This window comes from Cheilinus undulatus, linkage group 9 (genome assembly GCF_018320785.1).
Source record: "Cheilinus undulatus linkage group 9, ASM1832078v1, whole genome shotgun sequence".
Lineage (NCBI taxonomy): Eukaryota > Metazoa > Chordata > Actinopteri > Labriformes > Labridae > Cheilinus > Cheilinus undulatus.
The window spans coordinates 27,655,507-27,683,060 of NC_054873.1; the positions used below are offsets into that span (position 1 = coordinate 27,655,507).

Sequence of the window (27,554 nt, forward strand, 5' to 3'; positions counted from 1 at the left end):
TCTGCCTCTTCCTTCATCCATTTCCATTCATCTCCTCATAATGAGAATCTAATTACAGTCAATTATAACAAGCTCTCTCCCTCTCTCTCTCTTCATCTCATTTTCTCTTCCTCTATCTCTCTTCCTCTACCTAAGGCTCTACATGAACTCATTCTATCTCACCTTCTCTCCATCTCATTATTTCCTCCTTCCTACTGTCTCTGAACATATTTGTGTCCATTAGTGTGTGCTGCAGCTATGATAGAGCAACTGTACAGTCACACCCTAGCCTCTTCCATCACCTTCATTTCTGACATTCTCCTTTCATTCTGTGTTTATCTGATTTTGTCTCTTTTCATCAGCATCACACTCTTTCATGTTGCACAGTTTCCATCATCTCCTCTAGCTCCTGCATGTTTTTTACGCCCTCCTTTCTCTCTGTCACATTTTGCCTGAGCGCTTTTCAAAAATGATTGAATCACTGTTTACCTCGTCACAGGCCAGAAAACTGTCAAAAAGATAGTGTCCTTTTTTTAATGTACCATCTGTTTTATATCAGATGGATGGGGATATTTTGATCCTGGAATCTTTTAAATCTTATTAGCCTCTCATAGCTGTGGTTTATTCTTCTCTTTCATTAATCTCGTCTCTTTTCTCTGACCTCAGGTGCTGCTCTCAGCTGTGACTCATCCCCTGTCTCTTCTCCGGCCACCAGCCATACCTCACCAGTCACCACCCCTAAGCGGGGCTCATTAGGCCCCCTCCTGGGCCAGACCAGGGGCCACGGTGTCCCCAGCACCCCTCCCGTAGTCACTATTGCCCCCACGAAGACCAGCAACGGCTTGTGGCGGGCTGACGGACGACAGGTAGGATATATCATTTATCAAACCAGCCGATGCTGCAGACACGTTTGAGACAGGACAGCTTCTTTTCTCTGTCTTTGTTCCTGTTTCTTCTTCTCTTCTGATGTCTCTTTGTCTGTCTCTTTCCACAAAAATGGGTGGTGTGTCTCTTTCTATCTCCTTTATGTGTCCCTCTGCTGCTCCCTCCATTAAAGAAATAGTCCCAGCGCTTGTCATCACTGTCAAATCCAGCCATCCCTTGATTTCTCTCTTTTTTTTCCATCTCTTCTCTTTTCTCAGTCTAGTCTCTTTCCTTTATTTCATTCTCACCCTCCTCTTCACACTCTGCCTTATCAGTCCATGTCTTTTGCAACACAAGAGACACTGAAGCCTGCGCAGACTGGCACCCATTATGCTCAGCTTCCTGCAGTGTTTGTGTGCGTGCGGTTTTTGTGTGTACTTGACCCTTCACCACAAAGCACCTAAGGATGTGAAGAGGGACCTATGTGTGGGTCTGTGGATGTGTGAGTGAATTTAAGGTGGGGCGAAGAACATGGCGCCCCCACACAATACAGGGGTGAGCCCCCACAGTAGCCACTTCCCCCCCTGGATCAGAGCAGCCTTTCTCCCCCTTCACAAAGACCGCTCTGTGGCTCTGCCGGCCCGGGGCTCCCATTCAGACATTCAGAAAGACGGAGGGAGGGAGGCAGGAAAACAGAGAATAGGATGTTAAAAAGGAGGGGAGGGAGTGTAAGTATGAACACAGAGAGAGGGCTGTGCGTATATTCAGTGTTTGTCCTTAATGTGTGCAGCTTGTCCTAGAACACAAGAAGACAGAGGACAGGAGAAGTGAGGGAAAAAAACACAGTTTGTCGGTCTTTATTGGTGCATCTGTGAAGGCTGTGGGCTGTCTGAAGGGTCAGAGATCAAGGAATGTGGTGGCTGCTCTCCAGACCCTCCTTGTGTTGTTTGTGATGTTTGAACTAGCATAGATTGCTGAATGATAGAGAGACAGAGAGAGAGGAAGGGGATGCATGCTGGTCAGAATCTGCTTTCCATGAGCAGCACATTCAAAACTATTTAAACTCATGCAAAGTGCAGATGCATCCCTGCGGGTCAAGTGTTGTACTAAACTCTGGTAGCAGATTGGGTGTTGCTGGCAGAAGTCATTTGATTGTGGTCTGTCTGACCTGTACCACTGTCTGTTGCCATAGCAACAAGATGTTCAAGTGGATGTGGCATTTTCTTTCTATCAATTCAATTAAAAAACTTAATTCTTTAGTAATTTGATATGTGTAAAAGGGTTAATGCTTAAACAAAACAAAGGATTAAAGACAAAGAAGACACAAATGTAGCTTAGACACATCAGGCAACTGTAGTCTTTCTTTCTTTCTTTCTTTCTTGGCTCTGTCACTCCTTGAAAATGCCACTGCATCCATCCATCCTGACAGAAATCTTTATACAGAATCTGCTTTTGTATCATAGCACTGTGCCAAATATGAAAGATGGAGAACATTTTTTAGTTCAATCTGTGATGACCCGTGAGTACAGGCTACAAACGTATGCCTTTATCTGTCATATTTCAATGGATAATATCCACATAATGCACGGGCATATCACTGTGTTTAAAGTTAGGGCTCAGTGCAAGAGAGAGAGAGGGGAGGAGTGAGAGCAATAGGCGCTGATCTAAATCATCAATCACCATCTGAATGACTTGGATGATGAAAAAAATTGCACAAAAAATCGAACCTGTTCTGGTAAAGATAATGTAGGACAAAAGTTTTGTCGCCAGTGTGCAGTACGATTTGATCAACATTTGAAAAATTCAGATGACAAAACAGTCTGAGTGTGCAAAGGCCTTTGCTACTAAAAATTAAAATAACATTGTCACAGAAGGCAGCATCACAGGCTCTCTATCTATCTTTCTCTCATTTATGCTCTATTCAGGCTGTCTCTATAATGATCTGTGTGTTTAAGCATGCACAGTTTGACATAGTATGACATGATGACAGAACAGACTGTGCCCCTTACAGAACAATAAAAAATGAGTAAAGGTATCAGATTCAATCTTAAAAGTTCCTGAAAAGTTCTGGAAATAAAAACTAGTAATAGATAACCAATGAACCAAATTGGGACAGAATCAAGCCCACAAGACAGATAAGCATTGTGATTTCTATTATCAATCAAGCATTAAAACAATTGTGGGCAACAGACTTTTCTAGGTTTCCTGACAGACAGAGAGAGCAGGCAGTGAAGGAGAGAGCAGTTGGTCACATATAAGGATCATCTTTCTAGTTTGATCTTGACCTCCTCTGACATATCAGACCCACTTTTCCACTCCACTGAGCCTCTTGGTGCCACTTAGGGAGTCACATCTTCTAATTTCCTTTTGTCTTTTTCTAACTTTTTTCTTCTTGCTAGCTTTCACATTAAATCTTCTACACACACACAGTAATGTCACACACACAATACATTTTCCATGTACAACCAAAGTCAATAAAAAACTGTCAGACTTCTCTATGCTAGGTGATAATATGCCCCCTTTGAGTTATCTACTGTGGACCTTCTTCCTGTTGACCTTGCTAACAAGTTAGCAAGCAGCTAAATGGCAAAAACATGAACAATTGAACAGCTCTGTGCATTTCCTGCATGCTCTATGCTTGACTTTTTTAGTTTTTGTATCTGACTTTTGCTATGCTACGCATTTGCGCTTTCTGAGTTTTGGGTCAAAGCCTACATCTCCAGCTGCCTTATCTAGGTATGTTTGTGCGACTGAGAAATTGAGTTCAGTATGATTTCAGTGCTTACATGGATTTAAAAGTCATGTTTTAGTTGAACTGACACACTTTTTCTAACTGAATGTAAACATACTGATCATCTTTCTCTCTTTTAGGTTGAGCCAAGCATTCAGAGTCTCAACAGGGAGCGAGTGGGTGCTGAAATCAACCAGCCACAGCAGGGTAAAAGGACTCCACCCACCCCTTCACCTCACCCTCTGGCTCACCCATTTGGCCTCACCCCTAGCACCGTCATGCAAGATCCCAGACTGCAGAGCCTGAGGTAGATGCATCACACATTTACACTGGAACCATCTATACCATAAAAAAGTTTTGAGCCCTTTTTTTTTTACTCACAGGAAAAATTTTAAGTTAATTTCTGTGTTTCAGTTTACCAGGACAGATTCACCCCGTTGTTCCCTCGGGTGCAGTCCCAGAAGAGTACTTGAGAGCGCTGCGGCCCTTTGCCACCTCAGATGACCTCCGGCTGTCCTCCTTACCCCTGAGTTTAGACCCTGCTGCTGCTGCCCATGCTGCCGCTGCTGCTGCTTACTATCACCCCGCCTACCTGCACCACCCACTGTCTTTGCCAAGGTAAATGCACTGGTTATGACTCTCAAGGGTTAAACATCATACCTCTTTTCCACAAATTTAACACTGTGTCCTGTGGGCTTAATCAAGCATCTGTGCCGTATTTTGGTCAATATATATCATGGATGTAGCACATAAGGAGGTTTGAGTAAGTTTCAACAAGAGTAACTGCTTGGGTAATATTCTTTCCACCTCTGTTGATTACACAGTAGCACATAGAGAGAAAGTTATTCCACATTACACCCCAAAACAATAACAACTGAAGTGTTGATATCTCAGAGTTAATTTTAACTGCAATCTGTTTGAAAAGGTCTGTAGTGTTGGAGTTATGTGACAGTGTTGATCCACCAGTGTTTGTTCAACTCTGTAAAGAGTCAACTGATCAAAGCTCCTCCCACTGTGATTTCAAATCGGGGGCGGGGGGTTCCCATCATGCCCTTGGGCAGAGGGTTTAGATGTTGTGAAGTGATCTCTGCTGAGGTTTTGTCCGTGTTTCTGCTGGATTTTGTTGTTTTTTGAAGTGTAAGACACATTTGCACCATGAGTGAAGTTATCCACTGAGTTACAGTTTGATTTTGTGTTTTCCTGAAGGAAAAATAGTATTCTTCATCAGTATGAATTGCCTTGTTATGAGGTTGACTCTCTGCTTTGTTCTTGCCAGAGGGGACCTGATCGCGTCAGTTTTGATTTTAACCGATCAGTTCCCCAAACCACGCTGTGATATTGATTACAGGCACAGTGAGGAGATATGGATTTTGATCTTGTTTAAGCCTTCTTAATGAAGACTAAATGTACTTTTTTCAGACTTTTTATCATCAAAAATGTATTTATAGTTAGTCTTAGTCTTATCTTCCTCAAGGAATAGAGTTAGTCCAGGAATATTTGTAGTCACAATTTTTGTAAAAAAAAAAAATAAATAAATAAAAAAGAACACTTGACAGAAGTAGAGCTTTGTGCCTCCATGTCTGTGGTTGGAGATATATGGGTAACAGGTGAGTGGAAGGTATTATAATGTAATTATAATGAGTCATTTTGAAGAAATAATAAGCACAAATTAGCTCAGTTTTTAAAGTTTTCATATATATGGTCTTACCATGAAAGGCATGTGTACGAAAATTTTCCCTAATGACACCAACAAATACTTTTGTAGTTAAAAATAAAGTAAAACGTCCCTGAATTTTGTTACCTGATCTTAAAACTTTCAATCTACTTATCATAATTACACCTGGTTGAAATGTGTTAAATTGTTTGTGCTTTTACTACTGTTTAAATGGCTGATCTTTTTTTATGCTTTCAGGTGTTTTTGTGTTCATGTAGAACACTTGGTGCCTGAAAAAAATCACTTTGCAAATACATTTACTTTCTCATCCTGAAGTGCTCACAACAAGAAATATGCCAAATCTGTGAATATCACAGCTCATACAGTGGGTAATAAAAATTGTTTGGCTATGAAAAGAAAACAACAGATGTACTGTCATTGTAACCAGCAGAAACTCCAATAAAAAGTGAAATACTGCAGAACCTCCAACTAAGTTGCATCCCTCTGTGTCTCTCAGGATGGAGGAGTCTCTGTGTCTTTCTGCGCTGCGGTCACAGTTCTACTCTGTGCCGGCAGGGGGCGCCTTCCCTCCTCTCCACCCCTCTGCCCTCCACCTGCACCTGCCTGGAGGCCGCTACCCGGGAGAACTGAACCACACAGCACTGGCTGAGAGGTAAGACACACACACAATACACACGCAGGCATATATGCACACTCTCCTGCAGGGCTGTGTGTGTAATCTCTCTCTGCAGGGTACGCACAGGTTGCTGAGTGTGTGATATTTTTAGCACACACCCCACAGAGCCTCCTATACACTTATCACACATACTGCCCTTCACACAGACTCACTGCACATGAAATCTGACACACGTGCACATTAGGAAGTCTTTCTTGCAGCACTTTAGAGCTCCTCTCTCAGTGTCACTGCGTCATTCACCGAGGAAATGTTTGTGTTTGGATGGTATTTATCGTTATGTCTGCAATGATTCCTGTGTATCCTGTAGGTTTGTTTGTGCGCTATTGATTGCAGCTGAATGTGCTTTGTTGTGTGTGTGTCCTTTTTCCTGTGGATACCTATTAAGTGTTCATCTGCTCTCGCTCAGTCATGCTGTGTATGGATTATTTTCCTCTTGGTAAGTGGAGAGTGTGCGCGCATATTCTGCTGCTATGTGTGCGTTCGTATGAGCAAAACTGTTTGTGTGAGGTTCACCAGTGTGTGGTTAATATCTGCCTCATGTTGGGTGTTGCATCTCTCACCTTCTCCCCCTTTGTGTCTATGTATGTGCGTGCTTACTTGTCAACCTCCCCCACAGGCTACAGATGGAGAATGAGCTCCGCCAGCGAGAGAGACAGCAAGAGCGCGAACGAGAGAAAGAAAGGGAGCGAGAGGCAGGGCTGGAACGAGAGCGGGAGGAGGAGAGGGGGAGAGAGCGGGAGAGGGAGCTGGACAGACAGAAGGAGAGACAGAGGGAGAGACAGCAGCAGATGGTCCGAGCGGCAGAAAGCCACTACCTGGCTGAGCTGCAGGCTCGGAGGGCACCACCAGAGGACAGGGCCCAACCAGGGGAGCGACTGACCCCGAACAGACTGGGTACCTAAACACAAACACGCACACGCAACTCACACTTGCAGACATGTAAGCAAAATTAGCAGGCAGAAACAGAAACACAGACCAGAAGCAGCTGCTTGTTATGGCATTCAGTGTGTTAAAAACTCAAGACAGGCAACATGATCAAGAAAAACAACAGTTTATTAATAAATGAATCAGAAACAGCTTCACTGGCTGGGGTATTTTTACTCTGCTTAGTTTTGCTCTTTATGTACAGGAATTAAATATTAAATATTAAAAAAAAAACTGAAAATAAATCCAAAATTTTGAGTTTAAATGTGCACCAGTGCTTATTTAACAGTTGAACGAATATATATACAAGTCCATGTGCATTAATGGATGCAAGAAGTGCAAAAACGGCAAGGATGCTGAATAGGCATGATCACAAGAATAAAATAAGCAATGATATGACAGATTTACATTAGCTAGATAAGGTTATTCAAATGAGTAAGTGCAAAAGTGTGTATGAGGTAAGACATTATACCATAGTGAGTTTTCTTAAAGTACGAAGGTTACAGTAAAGAAAGTTAAGAGAATGTGTAGGGTATTTTTTCATCAAATGAATGTTTAAAAATAATTTTTACATATAAAGAGGTCAGTGTTTGTTCTACTAGGTTTTGTGGGGTTAATTGATGTTTTTAAAAATGGTAGTCACGGTACGCAGATTGCCTGGCAGTTAGGTCGTGCCCCATGCACGCAGGTGGCCCAACCTAACCGGCCTGCAGCTCCTTTCCCTCATGTCTCTCCCCCACTCTCTCATTCCTGTTTCCAACTCTATCCACTGTCCCTCCTCTCTAGAAATGAAAGGATAGGAATATACCCAAAAATATATCCAAAATATGGCAGTCACACAGAAACAGTCATTGCAGTCAGTGGTGTAGTGCAGGGTACATGCAGGTATACGGAGTAAACCCACTGTATAAGGAAGTGTATACCCACTTCTGCACACACCAAAATATAGATTATTTATTCTAAATAGGATAGCAGGACATGTTTTTGAAGTGTAAAACGGTAAATCAGATCTTAAATATTGGTCAAAAAGAAGTTTCATAACACTTTGTAAGCCATCATCACCTTACAAGTCCAAAAGAATTTCTCATTTAAAGATATTCCATGCAAAACTGAGTCCCGGATTACTGCTTTATATTATTGGCTGTTCAATGAATAAAATGTAAAATAGTAGTTGGTTGCTCTTAGAAACAGGAGGAAAAAAATGATCACACACTAAAAAGGGAAGAAACCAGGAACTCCAATCATAAAAAAAAGAAAACAAAAAAGATCATGATAATGTCAAGTAAGGAAGTTCTTAAAAAGCCTTTATTATAATAGCCAAATCATTTAGGATGCTGTATTTAGGATTTATTGTTTTCTAGTTTGCTATCATGCTCATATATATGGCCATCTTTATCAGGGCTAACAAACTGCCAGTACAGCTAATAAATTCACCCAAGTTACTTGAAGTAAGATCTCATTCTAATCAAGCCATATTTGAAAGTAAATCATCAGTCAATCAACCAATCAGTCAAACTTTATGTATATAGCACTTTTCATACAAGAAAATGTAGCACAAAGTGCTTTGCACACAAACAGGTTAAAAGAAGATAAAAGGGGGGTATGACCTAAACCCACACCCAAATCATGATGTCTGATAACTTGGTTGTTACAGCCAACATCACTGTTGAACAACTTCCACGCTAACATTATGATATCTGGTACTTAAATTAAGTGCTGACTATGCGCTAGCTACAAAAGTGCAGCTTTTCTATACTGACTTGTTACAGTATGTAATGGTAAAACTATAGCTGTCAGCCTTTTCAGAACAGCTGGTATTATGAGCTAGTATGCAGCTAAATGCTAATGCTAGTTGTTTGATTGTAGCCACTGGATTCACAAGTATGTTATTTTATCTTTAAAACATAGATTTCTCTTTAGATTCTCTTCTCTTGCTTTCTTTACTTGTTGACACTGAAAGATGCCAATTGTATTTGATAGCCCCAAATTTTTAAAGTACAGAAAAAAAAACAAGCTGTTCAACAGTGCAGGAAGCATTTGAAAAAAAAGCACTCTGAGCATGACATTAGAGGAAAACAGCTGCTGTGCAAATGTGCTTATTGTTGGTCATAATGTCACTAAGAAAATGTATGAAAGGTAGGCTACAGGGCAGATACCCATAAAACCTAATACAATATACGGTGTATGGCCACTAACAAGACATTAAATAACAATTATGGAGATGCCCTGACCTCCTCACAAGCAACAGCCACACCAGAGCATTCATCTGTATATAAGAAAAAAGATCAGACTGATTTTAACCAGGTTTCCTCTGTGGCCACCTTCAGGCCAAAACCCTGCTCATCAGATATCTCCCAACCTAATCTATGTTGGACTGTTGTGACATTCATTGCACAGTCATGTTTCCTAATGCTTACTTCTGCTTTCAGTGATCCAGTGATCTAAATCAAGAGCTGACCAGTGAATTAAGTGTATGTTTTCTGCTTATCTTTGTACCAGAACAACCTTCACACTGTTGTATATTTATAAAGACAATACCATCTGCTGTTCATGGCACAGTGGTCACAGTGTGCAGAAACAGTAAAATACACTTGGCGCAGTGCTTATTGCTTCTGACACTGAAACTTGTTGAGGGTTGTTTTACGCTTTAAGAAAGTAGCTTATTAAATCACCTATGTTAGGCCCTCTTTGAGAAAATACACTGCTTTCAAAATGTCACTTATATGGGATTAGAGGTTACTTGTAGATACAGAAGGATAATGTGATGAAATTTAATGAAAATATGTCTTAAAAATAATAGACTCAACCTTGGAGGCACGTTATATTGGCAATGCAGTTTATGATCTAGTTTTAGATCTGAATAATGTATTAATAATTTGGTTAAAGCTGCAGAAATGGTGTGATGCTGACCAAAATAAATACAAGCATAAATAAAAATAATAATAAAGCCCAAACTCCAATCTCTCCCCAGATAAGTCCAAGGAGTCAGAGCGCTCTGGTTTCCCGGCACCCAAACCTCTGTCCCTGCAGCCCGGCCTTCACTCCTCCAGGGGCTCTATCCCTCACCCCGTGCCCAACCTGGTACCCTCTCACCTGGGGAAGCATGAACCTGCAGCTGCTGGAGCGATCCATGGAGCTCTGACGGCTGCCATGATGACTCAGAGGGCCAACGAGGCGGCGTGGTTAACAAGGCAACGGGGGCTAGAGAGGGAGGGTCCATTTGAGATGGGTCTCAGGTCACCGGGGAAAGGAGTAGAGCCAAGGAGAGATGCCCACAGGTGAATATGTTGAAAGAATTTGCTCTTGAAAGAGATTCCGATTGTAAAATGTCAATTAAAAAAGGGTGAGGTTTAGAGTTTTAATGGAGCTCTGTTTTTTGTTGATTTAAACAGAACCAGCTCAGTTCACCACAACCCAGGCAGCAAAGACGTGCCCCCCCTCCTCGGTGCACCTCCTCCCTTAATCTCCCCTAAAGGACCCCATCACCATGCCCCTCGGACTACACTGTGGAACCCCGCCTCTTTCGTAGACACTCCTGCGGATTCCCTCAGAAAACTCAACCCTCCGACCCCGCCAAGTCGGCCTCCTCCAGAACTGACCAGAGCAGAGAGACCCATCCTGAGCTGTGGGGAGAAGCTAGAAGAAGGAAGTGGGAGGGGGGCGGAGGGCACAGACAGGTTCGCCTCACTGAGAGGAGCTAGTTTACAAGAACCTGGCTCCTGGAGCAAGGCGCAGCAGAACAGAGCCATCCAGAGCCTCTATCAGCGGCATCACATCAATAATCTCCACCAGCGAGCATGCGTGACTCCTTCAGTTGGTTCCTGCACTGGCTGGGAGGCCTCTCCGTCTCCAGTGAGAGAGAAACAGAGTCAGCTGCCCGACAGCATGATGGTGTACGATGAGATCCTCCAGCAGCACCGCCGCCTGCTCAGCAAACTCGACCTGGAGGAGAAGAGGAGGAGGGAGGCCAGAGAGGGAGGTGAGGAAGGCTGGGAGAGAAAAAATAGAGAGTTTGAGCTCAGTTTCCAAATGACAGCACAAATTACGAGGAATATGTGAATTTCTTCCCAACAGACGAAGCATCTCTCATTATTTGTTGCCAACTGCAAATATTTTGAATATTCAGCAAAATGGCCAAGAACATTATTTACATTTGTAATTTACTGACTTTTTTGTCTTTAATCAAAGATTATTTCTGTCTTGATCCTCTTACCAGGTTATTACTATGACCTTGATGAGTCATATGATGAGAGTGATGAAGAGGAGGTCAAAACTCATTTGAGGAGAGTCACAGAGCAGCCACCGCTCAAACTGGACACAAGCTCACAGGTGCACAAACACACACTTCTTACATTTGTATGCACTTTTAAAATGTGTCGTTAGAGTGATATAAACTAGCCAAATATCTCTCTCCAAAGAAATTGGATTTCCTGCGTGTGTGTGGTCTGACCACACTCGAGCACCGCGATGAGCTTCTGGCCCGGAAGAGGAGAAAAAGGAGGAGGATGATGAGGGAGCGAAGCGTCTCTCCACCTCCAAGGAAAGCCTCTTCGCCTATAACACCTTCAGCTCCCTTAACTACCCCATACTCTGCAGAGCAAATGGACAGGACCCCTGAACTGGAGGAGAAGAAGGACTTTCTCCTCATGTTTGACCTCTCCCATGTCAGCCCACAGCAGAGGAAAGGTAACAACCTCTTTACACCCACATTTCACACTCCGCGGTCTTCAGTAATGCTCTGGTGATTCCCGTCGGAGAGAAAAATGGTAAATGTTTCATGTACTGTATGTATGTTTAATTTGATGAAAGGGCCTCATCAAAACTTGCTTTTCTCTTTTAGCAAGTGTTTGTGACAGTAGTCAACAGAAAATCCCCCTAAACAAATAAAAATGGCTTCCTTGGGTGAAAAAACTAAATTTCTTCTCTATAGGTGAAAATATAATTTTAACTTGAAAAAAGAGCTTCAGTCAAACTTAATGGCGCAGTCCATCTGATGCATCCTCCGTTTATCCATCTGCTGACCTTTTCTCTGTCTGCTCCTGGTGCCGGTCAATATTTTAAGTCCTTTTTGCAAGAATGACTGACAGGCGTTCTCATTCTGTCGTTTTTTCCGCAGATAAGGAGCGGACAGAGGAGCTGCTGAAGGCCATTCAGAGGAAAACTGTGACGTTAGACACTCTCAGATATAATCCTCTACCTCTGTGTAGCAGTCCTCCTGCCCCATCAGCTGGTGAGTATCACACAAACTGCAGATGTACACATATTGCATGTATGTGTTTAAAGATATCTAACAACCTGTTGTAATTTATTTATAGGTGACTCTTCCTCAGCCATTCTGCTATGTCAATCAAACGGTCATCAATACCCGGACTCTCCCAGTCCGTCTCCTCCATACCATCACAAACCTCGGCATCTAATCCATAACGACTCATTCAAGCCCTCCGTGGACAACAACATTACTCGCATCCCTCCCCCATTGAGCCTTCATCAGAAAAAGGCTGAATTCCCTGAAATTCAGCCACAAAAGAAGCTCCAGGTTTTCCAGAACGGAGTCGGTGTTTCTCCTCAGAAAAAGGAGCTCAATCCTGTGCAGAACGGTCGGAGTCGGCCCTCTGAGAGGTTCACACCTGAGACCTTTGCTCAGCACTTCCACCAGGCCGTGCTGCAGTCTACTCACAGCACACTGCAAAACAAAGGTTTGCAAATTAATCCCATAGGTTTGTTACTGGTATTTTGCTCGCCTGTGAAATTTTAAATGAGAGTATCATGCCACCTGGTGGTGTTCATGTGCAACTACTTCACAGTTAAACTCAATAGGTACTAAAAATGGCTTCAAATCGTAAAATGTCTTTTTCCCCATCCTTGTCCTCTCAGGGTTTTCAAACAGCTTTCCTGAGGCCGGCATGAAGGCAGACCACTCGCTGCCTCTCAATGCCTCTCAGCTGAAAAACTCAAATCATAACCACACACCTCACCAAGCACAAATCAACGGCCATCACCTCAATTTCCCTGCAGCCAGTAGGGATCCTACACATGCAAATGTGCTCAATGACAATGAGGAGGAGGAGTCTGACCAGGAGGAGGAAGAGGCTGAGGAGGAGATGGAAGAAGCTCCAAGGAAGTGGCAGGGTATCGAAGCTATTTTTGAAGCCTACCAGGAGTATGTTGATGGTGAGTCAATATTAAGCTAGCTTTATGAACAAAGACCAAAATTTCATAACTTCATTGATTCCTTTAATTTTCTTCAAATATAATTACTTAAAAAAATACTGAGCAGTTTATTCAACTGGCTTTCATTTGTTATGTTTTATATCATTCAGCAAGGAATAGTTAATCTTACGTAATGGTATTTTTTTAAAGCACTCATTCTCCTGTATATTAACAAAGATTTAAGTATATCTTAAGACAGATGCCATTTTATTATTTGATCTGAACAAATTATGAATATTAATTTGGAAGAAAAAGACTAATATGCTCTAATTTATTCTTGTTTTTAACAGTACATGAATAAAGATGTATAGCTTTTTATCCTTCATCAGACAGAAACCTGTGTATTTATGAGTTTATGTGTTTTAGCAGGACTATCACAGGATTGGATCAGTTCTAAGTGTCATTTAAATGTTCCACATCTCATATTGCAGAGTAGATATATGATAAACCATGTGAAAGATAGAAAAACATTGAGAATTGTTGTTAGGGCATGAACGTAATATCCTTCTCTTGTGTTTTTTGTGTTTCTCTTCATACAGAATGGAGCATAGAGAAGCAGGTTCTTCACAGTCAACGTAAAAGACTTGAAGCACAAAATTATAGTCTCACTAGAACTGCAGAGCAGCTCTCTCTCACCATGGGGGTAAGTATCTTAGACCTACCTCTCTGTGACTCATAAATTTGTCTTGGTTCATACTTTAATGAAACTTAGAGTGCAAAGTATGGCTTTTTTAATGAGAATCATTCTGTCCTTGATTTGTCAGGATCTGGCAAGTCAGAGGCAGAGAGTGAGAGAGGAGAGAGAGAGACTGCAAGCCCAGCTTGAGCACTTCAGGAGGTGTCTGACACTACCCAACATTCACTGGGGCAGGGGGCAGGTCAACGGGCACACACCTAGGTGACCTTTAATGCTGACTCTTTGACAGATCTGCCTCTGAACAGGAACAAGACAAGACTGGAGCCAGACCACTGTCTGCACCTGAAGCACTTGAAGGAGCTGATCCTCATCTTGTGACACCTCTGACTGACAGGTTATGTTACCTGACTGGTTCCAGATTCAACAAATTAGCTGCCATGTTAGCTACAGCAACGCTAACCTATGGTCAACTTAAAGTCTGGGCATTCTCTCTCATTCTGCCCAGAGATTGTTACAACACTGTGTAGGTAAAAGAGCATCTTTGTCAGACTATCGCTAACCTCTCCTGTTTGTCCCAGAGATGGCTTTAAGGTCATTTATCAACCCTTGAATAAACTCTACTCATCCAAACTAATGACTGTATCTAAAGATGGACAGCACATTCCTGTTTCCTCTTACTGTACAAAAAAAGGGCCAAAATTACCCTTATGACAGAAGCTGACATAATGTGATATCATTTGGAGCAAGAAAGCACAGTAGAGAAACACTAGTGGCCCCACAGTGATGTCCCACCCTATCCAATACACAATTTCAAATTTTATGATAAAAGAGTAAAGATCCCTCAGGTTGGTACGGTCCACAGCCGATCTGAATTGTCAGTCATTTTTTCGACAGACACTCAGATTTTTATAAAGTTAAGAACCTCCTGTGCAAATTACTGTGTAGAGCTGCATTAATGATATTTTAAGCCATCATATCATCAAAACAATTCATGTTTACTGTGTATCCCAGGATGGCAGCAGAAAAAAATAGATATTAATTTAAACTGAACATTTTGGTAAGTTACCAAACCAACCAACAAAGGGGATTAAAAATTACTTGCTCATCAGCGATAGAGTAAGGAGGAACAGATTTTCTTCAAGCAAAAAGCCAAGGTATTTATAAGTTTGAACACATTCAATTGCGTCATTGTTTAAGGTAAAAATCTCAGCACTACCTTCAACTTGTGACTTAGACCTTGAGAAGTGCATCATTTTGGTGTTGTTGGTACTAAGTACAAATCTTAAGTCACAGAGGTTTCTCTTGACAACAGTTAAGGCGGCCTATATTTTATTTGTTGCATTTTCTAATGAAGACGATGATGCATACAGTAAATCACTGTATCATCTGCATTGAAAATTAAACTTTGCATCAGTAGCCTTAATACACAACTTATCTATATAGATAATAAATAAAATTATTGCCAAAACTGAGAGAGTTTGGAAATTGGTCGATAGTTACTTGAGGGATCACCGGCTTTTTAACTGGAATGACAAAAGCAGCTTCCCAAATCTTGATATTACACCATTTTCCATTGTCAGCTTGCAAATATATGTCAAATGATCTGCATCAAATGGGATTTAGAAGTCGGTATACCAAATGGAGGCAATAAAAGTATACCTGCATATACCCTGCACTACACTGGTGGTTACAGAGCACGGGTGCACTATTTCATTTTGTTTAATTAGAAAGGTTTGTACCCAGAAATCTACAGTAGTGGAGAATCTTTTCCCCAACAAAATTTGGACAGTTTTATGTATTTTTGGTCATTAATGCTCTGTTATGGGAAATGAATGTCAAAAATCTCATTCTAAAAGTATATTATAAAAGCACTGTATATACTGGTGTTAGTCATCATTTGCTAATTAATGTTCCCTAATGACAGGATTACTGTGAGCTGTCACTGTCAGTGTTCCAGGGCTGTAATATCATCAAAGGCGGTCATGTTTTGCTCAAGTTGACAATACTTTATTTAGAGGAATCTGTTCAGTACTGTCTATTATAACCTACAGTGACCCCTGACCATCCAATAGCTTAATTTGCTGTTTTCTCCTCTCTAGCTTTCCTTTCTCTGATGGGATTTTGTAGAAGCACAGCCTGGGCTTGTTTTATTGAAGTATGGCTCATCCAACTGAAGAAGAGTCATTCATTTAATATGAATTGAAATTAAACTGGTTAAAGCACTCACAGGTTACAACAGACCATTAACTTCTCTGTTGTAAAACCTCCAAATATTTTGGCTTCACTTTTGGGGAGCTGTTGTTTGTCCATCTTTTTATACACACAATGATCCAAACTAAAAACATGTATCACTTGGTTCAAATCTGTAGCCTCTGTGGACAGCAGTGAGCAGAGATGAAGCATGCAGCAGGAACACTCAGAAAATAGAAATTGAGTCAATGAATCAAAGCACACCTCAGGCCTTAAACTTGGTAGGATGCACTTGAAATGCTTTGGAGGAAATACTTGACTGTCAACTGTGTTGTTGTATAATGTTGTAGTGTTTTCTGAGCGCTGTATCACAGATGAAACAGCAGGAAAAGAAAAACATAGAGGATGTTATCTATTTAATTGCAGTATCGATGGCGTTTTTTTGAAGTTTGATAGATTTTCCATTGATAATGCCACTTGCAACAGACAAAGATTTTTGTATCTTTTATTGTTTTCCTCATTTCTTGTTGGAAGCCATATGTTCTGTTTGAATTGAGATGCTGCTGGTCAGAATACATATGTTTAGAAAATGAAGATGATATTACAAAAATGTTGAAGTCAAAATGTTTTTGTAGGTCAGCAAAAACATACTGTGCATGGAAGACAGCACCATTCTTTGTCTCACAGCTTTCTCTAGTTGTGACTTTATTTTTTTTAATGAGTCTTTGTCCTGGACCCTCCAATTGCCTATAAATGTTGACAAAACTTGAATATAAGTTTTTTTTTCCTTTGTAATATCTTTGTAATAACACACATTCTTAGATAAATTCACATCTTGTTCAACTTTAAGATGTTTTGACCAATATGAAGAAGATCTCTTGTGGCATTATTTTGAAAATTACATCAATCTGATTTTTCATGGCAACAAACAAAGAAGCCAACTTATTATTCAGCTCCATTTCAGCACTGTGTCAAAACCAATCAACTTTACAGTTAGAGTACTTGAAACAATTCTCTGATTGTTTATGTGTGACATAAACATCCAAATGACACTATCCCTCTGTGGATAACAATAAATTCCATTTCTATTCTGGTCTTTTCAAGAGATTTATTTTTGTTCAAGCCAGCTGAAACATTGTCAAAGATTCATAATTTCTCCCTCTTTCCCTCTAATGATTACAATCCCAGGAGCCTTTTTTCTTCTATCTACAGCAGCAGCTGACTTGTCTGTATCGCCTCCTAAATCTCCTCTGAAAACCTCTTGTGAAATCCAGCATATTTATTTCAGTTATTTTGTAATGTATTATTTGGGCTGTATAATTGTGATGAATTATTTATTAACATTTATTGCTGTAAATTCTGATGAAGATTTACATTAAAATATTTGTAAAATGTATTTCTTTGTCTCCTTTTGTGTGTTCCTGCGTGTCTGATGAGTACAGTACATAAAGCTCCTGTGAAGAGGTTACTAATACATTAATGCTAATGCAACATCCTACAAATACAAACAAGATAATCAGGAATAAGAGTGGTTAATTGTAATTTTGTGACTTTTAAATCCTCCAACCACTGCCACAGACAATCACATGAAGAGACAGATTTTTCTTTTGCTTTATACTGAAAATATTTATAGAATGATCAATCAAGTATGAAAAAAATCAAGAAGAGATTTGTTACTCAGATATAGGGGTGCACCCCATTTTTCAGACAAAGTAGGAGTAGATGTACTGACATTTGGGTTACTGATAACAAGTACAAATATAAGCACTTAATAATGTCATAAATGCTCTTTAAATTATTTTGAAAGTTTATTTTCATCAATGTTCTTTATCCCTCCTCTTGAAAAATGATCAGTTCATAGTTTTAATCTCCTCTACCCTTTTCATCCTCATTTATGTTTAAACATCAACAAAATGCAGGCATGGCCCCAACTTTGACTACATGCTCTCATACCACCTACAATGATCTGCTATGTTCTATGAGTTAGAGCATGAGTACTGAGGCTACATATAGGCACAGATGCCTGAAGAGGATTATACTTGCAGACCATACATCTCAGACAGTCTCTCTTGAAGAAAGCTCAAGTGAGACGTCTCCGACAGAATGGAAATAGACGCAAAAAATTTTGGAGAAAAAAAAATTTAAACTTCTGTTTTGGGTTAGATAAAGGTCAAGGTAATGTTTAGGGTACCAAAAGCTAAAAACACAAGTGGCAAAACCTGGACACATTTTGTAAAGCCAAGTAAACAGCCTGCTAACAGGAAAAGAGCTTGTCCTCCATGAAAACATTCTAATGCAGTAAATCGCTAAAGTAGCTCCATTAGCTGCTCAAGCTTCACGCATAATGTAGCTAATGTAGCTAACATAGCTAAAGCTAAACTCGCAAGGCAATTACGTAGGATGCATGTTAGCTATAGCTATGTTTGCTAAAGCTAACGTTGCTAAAACTAACTTGGCTACATTGGCTTGTGTAGTAACGTTAATCAAGTAGCTAGCACAGCTATGTTATCTTTTGCAAAAGCTTTCAAAGCTAAAGCGAGCCACCATTTGTTCTATTACTTCTACAACTTGATACACATTTTGATCCCCAGATCAGACCTCCAACCTTTATTCTGTTTCATTTATGAAATGCTGCTTAGTCTGTTATGTTTGCAATGTGGTTATTTCATGGGTGAAACTGCCAGACCTTGTTTAAGACTAAGATTGTTGTGTTTTGTTTACTTCTTAAATCTAAAACTGGAAATATGCTGTAAATTACGAGATGAATTGTACAGCTCTCTTCACAGGGGGCACCAAAACACCCAAAACAAAAGTTCCTCACATGAACTTTAAAGGGGACATAAACTTTTGATCAAAATTTTAAAACCAGCTGAAAAATTGCAAGAATTTACATTTTGCACTGTTGGATCTTAAGAAGGTTCTGAGTAGAGCTTCAAAAGGCAAAAAGAAGAACTAGAAATGAGACAAAAAAAATTGAGTAAACAATCCATTCACAAGACTTATTTTTGCTCTCTGTTCCCAAAGTCCATCTTGAAATGGGTAAAAGGAGTTTCAGGTACACAGCTCCTGCAGCCTGGAATCAGCTGCAGGAGACTCTATGTCTTTGGGAGCTGGTCTCTTTAAATCTTTTTAAAAGTAGATTGAGGGAATTGGAGGATGATGCTTCAAGTTGTGGATGTTTTGACCAATGAATTTGATCTCTGTGACTCAGGATTTGTTTGATCTTTGTTTTTTTCAATGGTTGTATTTTGTGTCTGTAACTCTGTTAATTGTGCTGCTGCCTGTCTTGGCCAGGACACTCTTGTAAATGAGATTATTGATCTCAATGAGGTTGAGGCATAAATACTGAAGTTTTTCGGGCAATTAGTGGAATTGTTATTTTACACATCTGTATCAATATCAGCCCTAATTGTCCCAAGGGGCGCATCTCCAATGCATAGAACCTTCAATGTTTAAGATACAATAGCATACGATATGAAACGTTAGGCTTAAAGATGGATTAAATTACCAAACAATATCAACTGTTGCCATTTTCTGTACTTCTCAAAGTTCTAATAACAAAGTGATCAATTGACTACTCTTCTTTTGAAGATGGACCCAGAGTGTGCTAAGAAAATATTGGAACCCTGTAAGATATTATTAACTTTTCCTGCTCCTTCACATTCACATGCTTCTGTTAGCTGTTGCCCAGTAATTGTCTTTCTTTTAAAGTTATGATAATAACCTCTTTTCATGTTGATTGAACCAAGTAATTTTACACGGTGGATAATTGTGCAGTTACAGGTTTGGACACATGCATGTTTATCTGTTTATTTACTGTTTGTTTTCCCCCTGATTTTTCTACTGAACTTGGCATCCATCTGAAGATCAAGAGAATGAACATCGATGATTTAGTAAATATTTTACAATAGAAGGAAGCTTTGTTTTACAGACATGTTTTAGGTTAAGCAGACATATTATGAACAAAGAATATTTAACAAGACAAGCAAAGCTTCACATGGATTAAGGAGAAATACTTGCGATCCAAGAGTAAAAGAAAGGATTGTGCAAAACATGGAAGGATCTTTTGCCACACATAGTCCACTGTATGGCAAACCAAAGGCTGAGTCTCACTGAAATGCTATTTACTTTGTCCCTGGATGGTTACCAGCATGAAGTCATCCTCTGTGGAGAAATAACAGAGGAAACAGTAAAGCCAAAACTGTTCTCTAAGGTTACAGATGTTTGGTGAGAACATATAAAATGCATGAGTCAATACTACCAAATTAACTATGACATCCTCACCCATTGCAACCAGGATTTCATTGTCTTTGGTGCGGATGCGGAGGAAGCTGAGGTCATTTTGAGGATCTAGGTCCCTCACTGTGCTCCGAGCCATCATGGACAGTTGTTGAAGAGGTTCTGCATACCGACGTGTTGTAGTTGAACTATCTAATGTTGATCTGATTGGAATTCCTGAATAGATACAAGAGCACTTTAGTCCATCTTTTTTTCTAAAAAATCTTGTTTCAGAGGACGCTTTTTCTAATTTTAGGTTACCTTCTGCATTAACAACAACTGTTCCAATTACATCTTCATTTGATTCAATCCTCTTCAGTGTTTCCACAACATCTCCCTGCAGAGTAGAAAGATAAAGATATTTACATTGAAAACTCAATTTTGGAGATGCTAAGAAGGCACAAAAATAAGGATAACTGATTGGACTTAAGTCCAGTTTTTATGTAAAAAAGTTATGTAAGTGCCAGTACAGTAAGAGGCGGTTGGATGTAAAATTTTGTAGTTGTTGCAGTTTTGACAGTTTACGTTAATTTGAATTTGTAATGTTCAGTTAAAAACGAGAAAAAAAATTGTTAGTTGACAATTTTCTTCTAAAAGACACCATCATAACTTTACTTACGTGCTCAGTTCCAGCCATTTTGTCGGTAATTTGCTGTTCTAAACAAGCAACGGCTCTTTGCCTACTTTCTGCGTCTCTCCGTTGTCAAGAGAAACGGAAGAGACGTCAGACGTAGCCGGAAGTGTAGAAGAGCTAGCATTGTGAGGTGGTGTGTTGTTAGCTGTTTATCGTTACTGCGAAAATGCCGGAGTTAGCGGTGGAAAATGTGGTCGTTCATCCCTTGGTGTTGCTCAGCGTGGTTGACCATTTTAACAGGTGAGTGAGGTTGATTTCTGCGTCAGTCTTCATAAAGATTTGAAGTGAAAATGTTTTAACGTAACGTTGCTGCTAGGCTAATGTTAGCCCTGCTGAGTCAGTGCCCCATTGAAAGTAAACCTAGAGATGACCAAGCTAGTTAGCATACTGGGATCAGCGCAAGCATCCAACGTTGTGTGTTTAAATGTTAAAATATTTTGTTGTACACTACGAATAGAACCTCGGTGAACGTGGTGAGACAATGTGGCTATTTCTCTGATGTGTTCATTCATATAATAACCAGTGTCGGGCTTACTGTTTAGACATTTGTATTTGCTTCCTCTAGCATCCTAGCTAATGATTCTGTCTATGTTTATGAGTCATGGTGTTCAGCTGTAACAAATCTGTATTAAATCTTTTTAAAGGTGCTGATCATTTATGTTTGACAATTCCATCCACAGGATAGGAAAAGTTGGCAATCAGAAACGTGTTGTCGGTGTCCTCCTGGGATCTTGGCAGAAAAAAGTTCTTGATGTGTCAAACAGTTTTGCAGGTGAGTATTAAGGAGCAGGTATTCATTGGTGTTAGCCAAAAACAGATTCAAAACGGTGACTGAGTGACTCAGATAAACTAAGTCTTCAGATATAGCAGAAGCTCCTGTAAGAAAACAAACAACACATCTTCAGACTCCATCCTTTTAGTTCAGAATTGTTAGCATTCATACATTGTCCAAAACCCAATCCGATACTGGGAAAATGTTTTTACAGGCAAAATGATGGTTGGAAGGTGTCTTTTTTATCTCGCAATTGATAAAGGTAAATAAATTTAAAAAATGATGTCAAAATATCATTATAATGATCATGATATCATTTGATTTCAGTAAAGAAAAATATTTAAATCTGTTTGATAGAGTGGCAACAAAAAAAGTACAAGACATCGAAATCACACACTGTCCAAAGGGTGTCAAATACTCCATACTGCGAGGGTGCTATTACAGCTAATCTGTTTATTTGGTTGGGCTTGTTTGTGCTGGAGTGAAAGCTGTCCACCAAACCACAACTGGACTGAGACTGCCTGAAAAGGTGTCTCTAGGTGTGCATTTAATCAGAATCTTGTTTGGTTAGTTTGTAATTTACAACAGCATGCTCCTCATATGTTTTTGTTTGCTATTCAAGTTTTAATTTCATATGTTTTAATCACAGGTTGAAGTGTCAAAGTTGCGTGCTGGTTTAGTACACATATGTATTCATAAAGTACAGGAAATTATGACCAGTTGGAGTGGATTTCTGCCACAGACAGGTTTGATTAACATTGAATATTGTTGGTAATATCCCCTTGTAGTGCCATTTGATGAGGATGACAGGGACGACTCTGTGTGGTTCTTGGATCATGACTACCTGGAGAATATGTATGGCATGTTCAAGAAAGTTAACGGTAAGTCATAGCTTATGTCTGCTTTCTGCATTATTCAGTTGTGTTTTATCTAACTACTCTATTATTATTTTACACCTGTGTATAACTGGCTTTCTGGTTTTCAGCCAGAGAAAGAATAGTTGGGTGGTACCACACAGGACCCAAACTACACAAGAATGACATTGCTATCAATGAGCTCATCAAACAGTACTGTACCAATTCGGTATGTAGCTGCTTATCTTTTGCGTGTTGTGCATGTATTGTAAAATTGTATTTTACAACTGAAATTATTTTGGATGAGGATTAACTCACTTATATGTATTTCTTATCCTACCAGGTTTTAGTCATCATCGATGTAAAGCCCAAGGATCTTGGCCTACCCACAGAAGCGTACATCTCTGTGGAGGAAATACATGATGTAAGTGAGTTGATGAGTTGTGTCAAAGCAGACAGAGTATCTTTTATTTTGTAAAGTGTCTTCCCTAAATGTTTATGAGACTGTTTTTCTAGATAATATATAACACGATAAATAAATGTCCATTTGTGTGATTACATCACAATTCATGCAGGTTTTCCATACAAATCTAAGTGATAAACAACAAAATACATTTATTTTTAAGGCCACTCCTTATATAGGCATTTCTGAGTGAAGTAGAAATTGGATTTGTGTTGTAAGGCTTTAAAAGAGTTGCAGTTTTTCATTTCTCATCTCATTTGCTTTTGGCCTATTTGTCTTTTAGGACGGTACTCCAACATCCAAGACATTTGAACATGTCACCAGTGAGATTGGAGCAGAGGAAGCAGAAGAAGTGGGTGTGGAACACCTACTCAGGTACCTTTGATTATTTTTTACATCAAGATAAAGTTATGTAGCCATCACACTTATTTATTCTTTTTTTAGTACAGGGTTCTAACAGTGTAACTCTGCTGCTATTTCACAGTAAATTTCTTAAGTGCAAGGAATAACAAGGAATGTGTTCAGTGAATAAATTCATTCATGTTTGTTTGGATGCTTCATTTTATCTGCTGTACTCTGCCAACAGAGACATCAAAGACACCACAGTGGGAACTTTGTCGCAACGGATCACAAATCAGGTTCATGGCCTAAAGGGACTCAATTCGAAGCTGTTGGACATCCGCTCTTACCTGGAGAGGGTGGCAGCAGGAAAGCTTCCCATCAACCACCAAATCATCTATCAGCTGCAGGATGTTTTCAACCTGCTGCCAGATGTTAATCTGCTGGTAAGTTGTATGTGTTTGTGGCGGAGTTATCCCTATTTACTTACAGAAAACATTGCTCAATAATAAGAAGTGTAGGGGGGATAAATGTGCATATTTTGCTTAAATATCTGCTAAACAGCTTCTTGTTTGAGCTTCTTAAGGATTTAGAGTAGTTCTAGTAAAGATATACTTTTGCCTCTGGCAACTTTTTGCTCAAATATTTTTAATATAAACCAGGGATGAGTGTGGGTACTTGATACACATTTTGGATGTCCCTCCTTAAGTAACGTTTCGTTACTTGCTCCCTGAGCATGTTCTGGGCTACAATAGTATTGGTCAACTATTTAGCTTTGTGAAAGGAGAAGTCTTCAGTGAGATGAGATGTTTCAGGAAAGAGCAGTAAAAGTAAGACTGATGTGTAGACAAAGTGTCTGTTTCTACAATCTCATGTCAACAGATGTCTCCACAGAGTCATATATTACTGTCAGCAAATTAAGTCCCAGAGAGTACAACTGCAAATTTAGGTGCATCTTTGAGCAACAACATGGGATCCTGGGTACTTTTATTTTGACAAGTGAGAACAGACGTGCTGTACTTGAGGAGTGTGCAGTGATAGCTGAATTAAGTTTGGACCTTCTCATTTATACTACATTGCTCTGTGTTGATTTTTTATTTATAGTTTAGACATAACCTAAATCCGTCGGGTACATTACCATCACTTGCTATTTCAGTCAGAATGAGGGATTGAAGCACTGATTAGAAACACGCCACAGGAAAGTGGGTCACTAGTTAGGCCAGGTCTAGCATTTTAGGGTTTTTAAAAATATATATAATGTAAATTCAGGCTTTCAAAATTGATGCATCAATTGTGCATTAACTATGGTCCATTAGTGCTTTTTAATTGCATTAATCATATGGTTAAGCCATTGCCACATCCCCCTACAGCCACAGTGATGCCAAATAAATCCACCACTGCATCTAAATGTCTCTTTTCACTTTAAAAACTCACAGTCAGGTCAGTGGACTACTCAGTAGTCATATGCACTGTGTGTTATCACATATTTCACTTTTTACTGTTCTCTTTTTTCTTTAACTTATAAATAATCATTTTTCCATGAGGAAGTGCATTTCATCATCAGTCCACCCAAGTTCTTTATTGTCTTTCACAGTAAAGTCAGGTTCCTATCCAAACAGGAAGTCAAGTACCCCTAGGTCACAGCAGTACAAAAATCCTAAATAAAAGAAAATAGTTTTACGAGGAAAGAGTTGGATTTTAAAATGTGACCAAAAGAGAAGATTCATGATGGTTGATTACAGAAATTCTGAGATGAATCATCAGAAACCAGCCACAAAATGACTCTTCATGTAGGTTTTAGCTGCAAGAAAGATTTAATGTGCTTTCTGGACACTAGACACTGACTGATAGCACTGCTGCAGTTCCTGTTATAAAGATATGAAAGCAAGCAGACCTACCCCTTTTACAGTGCAGGGCTGCAGCTAACAGAACAAGTCTTAGTCCATCACTTAAGCTGTATGACGACAATGGGGACATATCTTGATTTAATAGAATAAACAGATGTTATCACAGCTAGATCTACTCATGACCTCATGATTTACAAGTGACATTTTCAGCTTTAATTTGAAAGTTACAGTCAGTTTTTTTGAAAGCTGCCCTTCCAGCAGCTGCAGCAGTGCTACTAAGCATTTTATGAACCTTCATTCATAGATTCTTGTTCCATATATAAATGATCAAATGTCTTTCTGCTTAGAACTAATTTGGTCTGCCTGTTTTGGCATCCCAGAAGTCAGTTCTGTCTCATATGCTCATATTAAACCAGAACATTGCTTGAGCCGTAAGAGTATAATGTTTTTGTTTTTGTTTTTTTTCCCCCCAGGAGTTCACAAAAGCCTTCTATCTTAAGACCAATGACCAGATGCTGGTGGTCTACCTGGCTTCACTCATTCGCTCTGTGGTAGCTCTGCACAACCTGATCAACAACAAGATTTCCAACCGAGATGCAGAGAAAAAAGAGGGGCAGGAAAAGGAGGAGGGAAAGAAAGAGAAGAAAGATGATAAAGAGAAAAAAGATGAGAAGGACAAAGACAAGGAGAAAGAGAAGGAGAAAGCAGATGGTGCCAAGAAAGATGAGAAGAAGAAAAAATGAGTGTTCCTTCTTCGAGGTCTTCTCTCAGACCACGTCGTCTTCATCTGGATGGTGCTCTACTTTCCGGCTTCAGCCACATATCTCTATGTGGGTCTCAGGCTAAAAGTAGGACTCTATATGTGGAAGGGTGTCATCTGAGATTTGGCCTCACCATCACAATTGGCACTCATAAAGACTCTTATTATCATACAGAGATGAAAATGTTGGCGTCTGTGGTGTTTTGAGCTATGAAAACATTTTATTGTGTTTTCATAGTTGCCATTCTCCTTGTATGGTACAATAACTGATACTGCTTTTTGTAATACGGAAAATACGTTTTGCTTCTGTGTCACTCATTAAACTGGGATCATATTAAAATATTTGATTTTGCTCTATTGTTTCTTTTATTCTGACATGTTTTAAAAATGTGTGCTCAGGCTGCAAATTTTTTTGATCGGACATGCAGTACCTGTGCAGATGTTCTGATTTTTGTTTCTCTGTCACTTTAATGTGAAGTTATAAAGGAGTGAGAGCAAAAAAAAGATGAAATCAGAAGGTATGACTACACTAGCAGTGTGCACTGTGTATGTAAACATTCCCTCTAGTCTAGTAATGCTCTGATTGATAAATTATAGCAAGAAATGAGAATTGAGGCTTTCTCAATCAATATAAACATTAAATTCCAGTTCAAATGATTCATGTCATTAATTTTTTAGTTGGTATGGGCGATAAGGATAGATTGCCAAGGCATGCTGTGTGCAAAGTGGTAAAGGATGAATAGTTCAAGGCCTAAAAAACATGTACAGCGTTCAGAATCAACTTTATTGGCCAAACATGCTTAGGCAACAAGGAGTTTGACTCCAGTTAGCTTTGCTCCCAGTGTACAGGACTTAAATATTAAAAACAAGTAATAAATAAACTTAAGTACTTTATAATGTAAATTTGCACGAGCTCTTACAAGTATCATTTCTAGTGTTCACATGTTTGTGTGCATAGATAGTATGGTTGCAAGATGTGCAAAGGGTGCAAGGATGCTGATTAGACATGTCAGGGTATAAAACATGCAAGGATGTACTTGTGGTAGATAAGATAATTTAAGATAGTTGATTAATATGCATATGAGGTGAGCAGGGATGTAGCTAGGGATTTTGGGTCCCAAGAAAGAATATTACAAAGGGCCCCTTTAACTAGCTAGCCAAGCAAAAAATGTGTCATTTTATAAATATGTATGCATTAAAATGTATTTTTGAACCTCCAGATTTATAAGCAATATTTTCACAATGATTATGTGCATTATTTCGCAGCACTAGACAAGACCCTTTGGACATTTTTGAGTGAGTGCCCCCCCCCCCCAAATTTATTTGAACTCTATTTTATACAAATTTTAGTCCATTGACCTGTTGCAGTTAGTTGCTTTTGATTCAATAATGACACTAATTACTGAGAAAAAATAAATTAAAAAACTTCTCATTGCAGGCTTCCCAGGGGCCCCTCCCTACTGTGGGCCTGGGTAATCAGTACCTTTTCCCCCCTTTGCTATGCCCATGGAGGTGAGGCATTTTACCACAGAGAGCCTTCTTACAGAATTTGATTTGCAGTGAGTAGATTAATAACTTGCAGCGGTAAGGTAAATTAAAGATTAAAGTTGTTATTACATTGACAAGTAGATCAGTTCTTGCAAATGTGCATGTGGAGTGAAGCATTTAACCGAAGTGATTTTGTAAGCTATTCCAAATATTCGAAAAACAAACAAACAAAC

The 27,554-nt window shown here is 39.6% G+C and overlaps 3 protein-coding genes across 5 annotated transcripts in view; 2 read left to right on the forward strand and 1 right to left on the reverse strand.

Moving 5' to 3' along the window:
- Nucleotides 1-18,171, forward strand: part of LOC121515506 (genetic suppressor element 1-like) — a 62,410-nt gene extending 44,239 nt beyond the window's left edge. For all 3 annotated transcript variants that reach the window (XM_041796310.1, XM_041796311.1, XM_041796312.1), the window contains exons 3-16: nucleotides 646-845; nucleotides 3,715-3,881; nucleotides 3,989-4,192; nucleotides 5,746-5,901; nucleotides 6,542-6,819; nucleotides 9,821-10,127; nucleotides 10,242-10,828; nucleotides 11,066-11,178; nucleotides 11,268-11,535; nucleotides 11,966-12,079; nucleotides 12,165-12,545; nucleotides 12,724-13,020; nucleotides 13,599-13,702; nucleotides 13,824-18,171. In XM_041796310.1, coding sequence (XP_041652244.1) covers nucleotides 646-845; nucleotides 3,715-3,881; nucleotides 3,989-4,192; nucleotides 5,746-5,901; nucleotides 6,542-6,819; nucleotides 9,821-10,127; nucleotides 10,242-10,828; nucleotides 11,066-11,178; nucleotides 11,268-11,535; nucleotides 11,966-12,079; nucleotides 12,165-12,545; nucleotides 12,724-13,020; nucleotides 13,599-13,702; nucleotides 13,824-13,961 — 3,314 coding nt within the window. In that variant the 3' untranslated portion in view covers nucleotides 13,962-18,171. The remainder of the gene's footprint in view (nucleotides 1-645; nucleotides 846-3,714; nucleotides 3,882-3,988; nucleotides 4,193-5,745; nucleotides 5,902-6,541; nucleotides 6,820-9,820; nucleotides 10,128-10,241; nucleotides 10,829-11,065; nucleotides 11,179-11,267; nucleotides 11,536-11,965; nucleotides 12,080-12,164; nucleotides 12,546-12,723; nucleotides 13,021-13,598; nucleotides 13,703-13,823) is intronic.
- Nucleotides 18,172-18,997: 826 nt separating this feature from the next.
- LOC121515793 (dynein light chain roadblock-type 2-like) lies at nucleotides 18,998-20,890 on the reverse strand. The gene is made up of 4 exons (XM_041796772.1): nucleotides 20,784-20,890; nucleotides 20,426-20,501; nucleotides 20,171-20,341; nucleotides 18,998-20,050 (listed from the first exon to the last, which is right to left on the reverse strand). Exons 1-4 carry the CDS (start codon nucleotides 20,799-20,801, stop codon nucleotides 20,007-20,009), a joined length of 309 nt encoding a protein of 102 aa, XP_041652706.1. The 5' UTR covers nucleotides 20,802-20,890; the 3' UTR covers nucleotides 18,998-20,006.
- On the forward strand, nucleotides 20,889-26,175 carry psmd7 (proteasome 26S subunit, non-ATPase 7). The gene is made up of 8 exons (XM_041796771.1): nucleotides 20,889-21,038; nucleotides 21,479-21,570; nucleotides 22,359-22,451; nucleotides 22,556-22,653; nucleotides 22,768-22,848; nucleotides 23,171-23,262; nucleotides 23,474-23,672; nucleotides 25,547-26,175. The coding sequence occupies exons 1-8, from the start codon at nucleotides 20,965-20,967 to the stop codon at nucleotides 25,814-25,816; spliced, it is 999 nt and encodes a 332-aa protein (XP_041652705.1). The 5' UTR covers nucleotides 20,889-20,964; the 3' UTR covers nucleotides 25,817-26,175.
- Nucleotides 26,176-27,554: the final 1,379 nt, after the last annotated feature.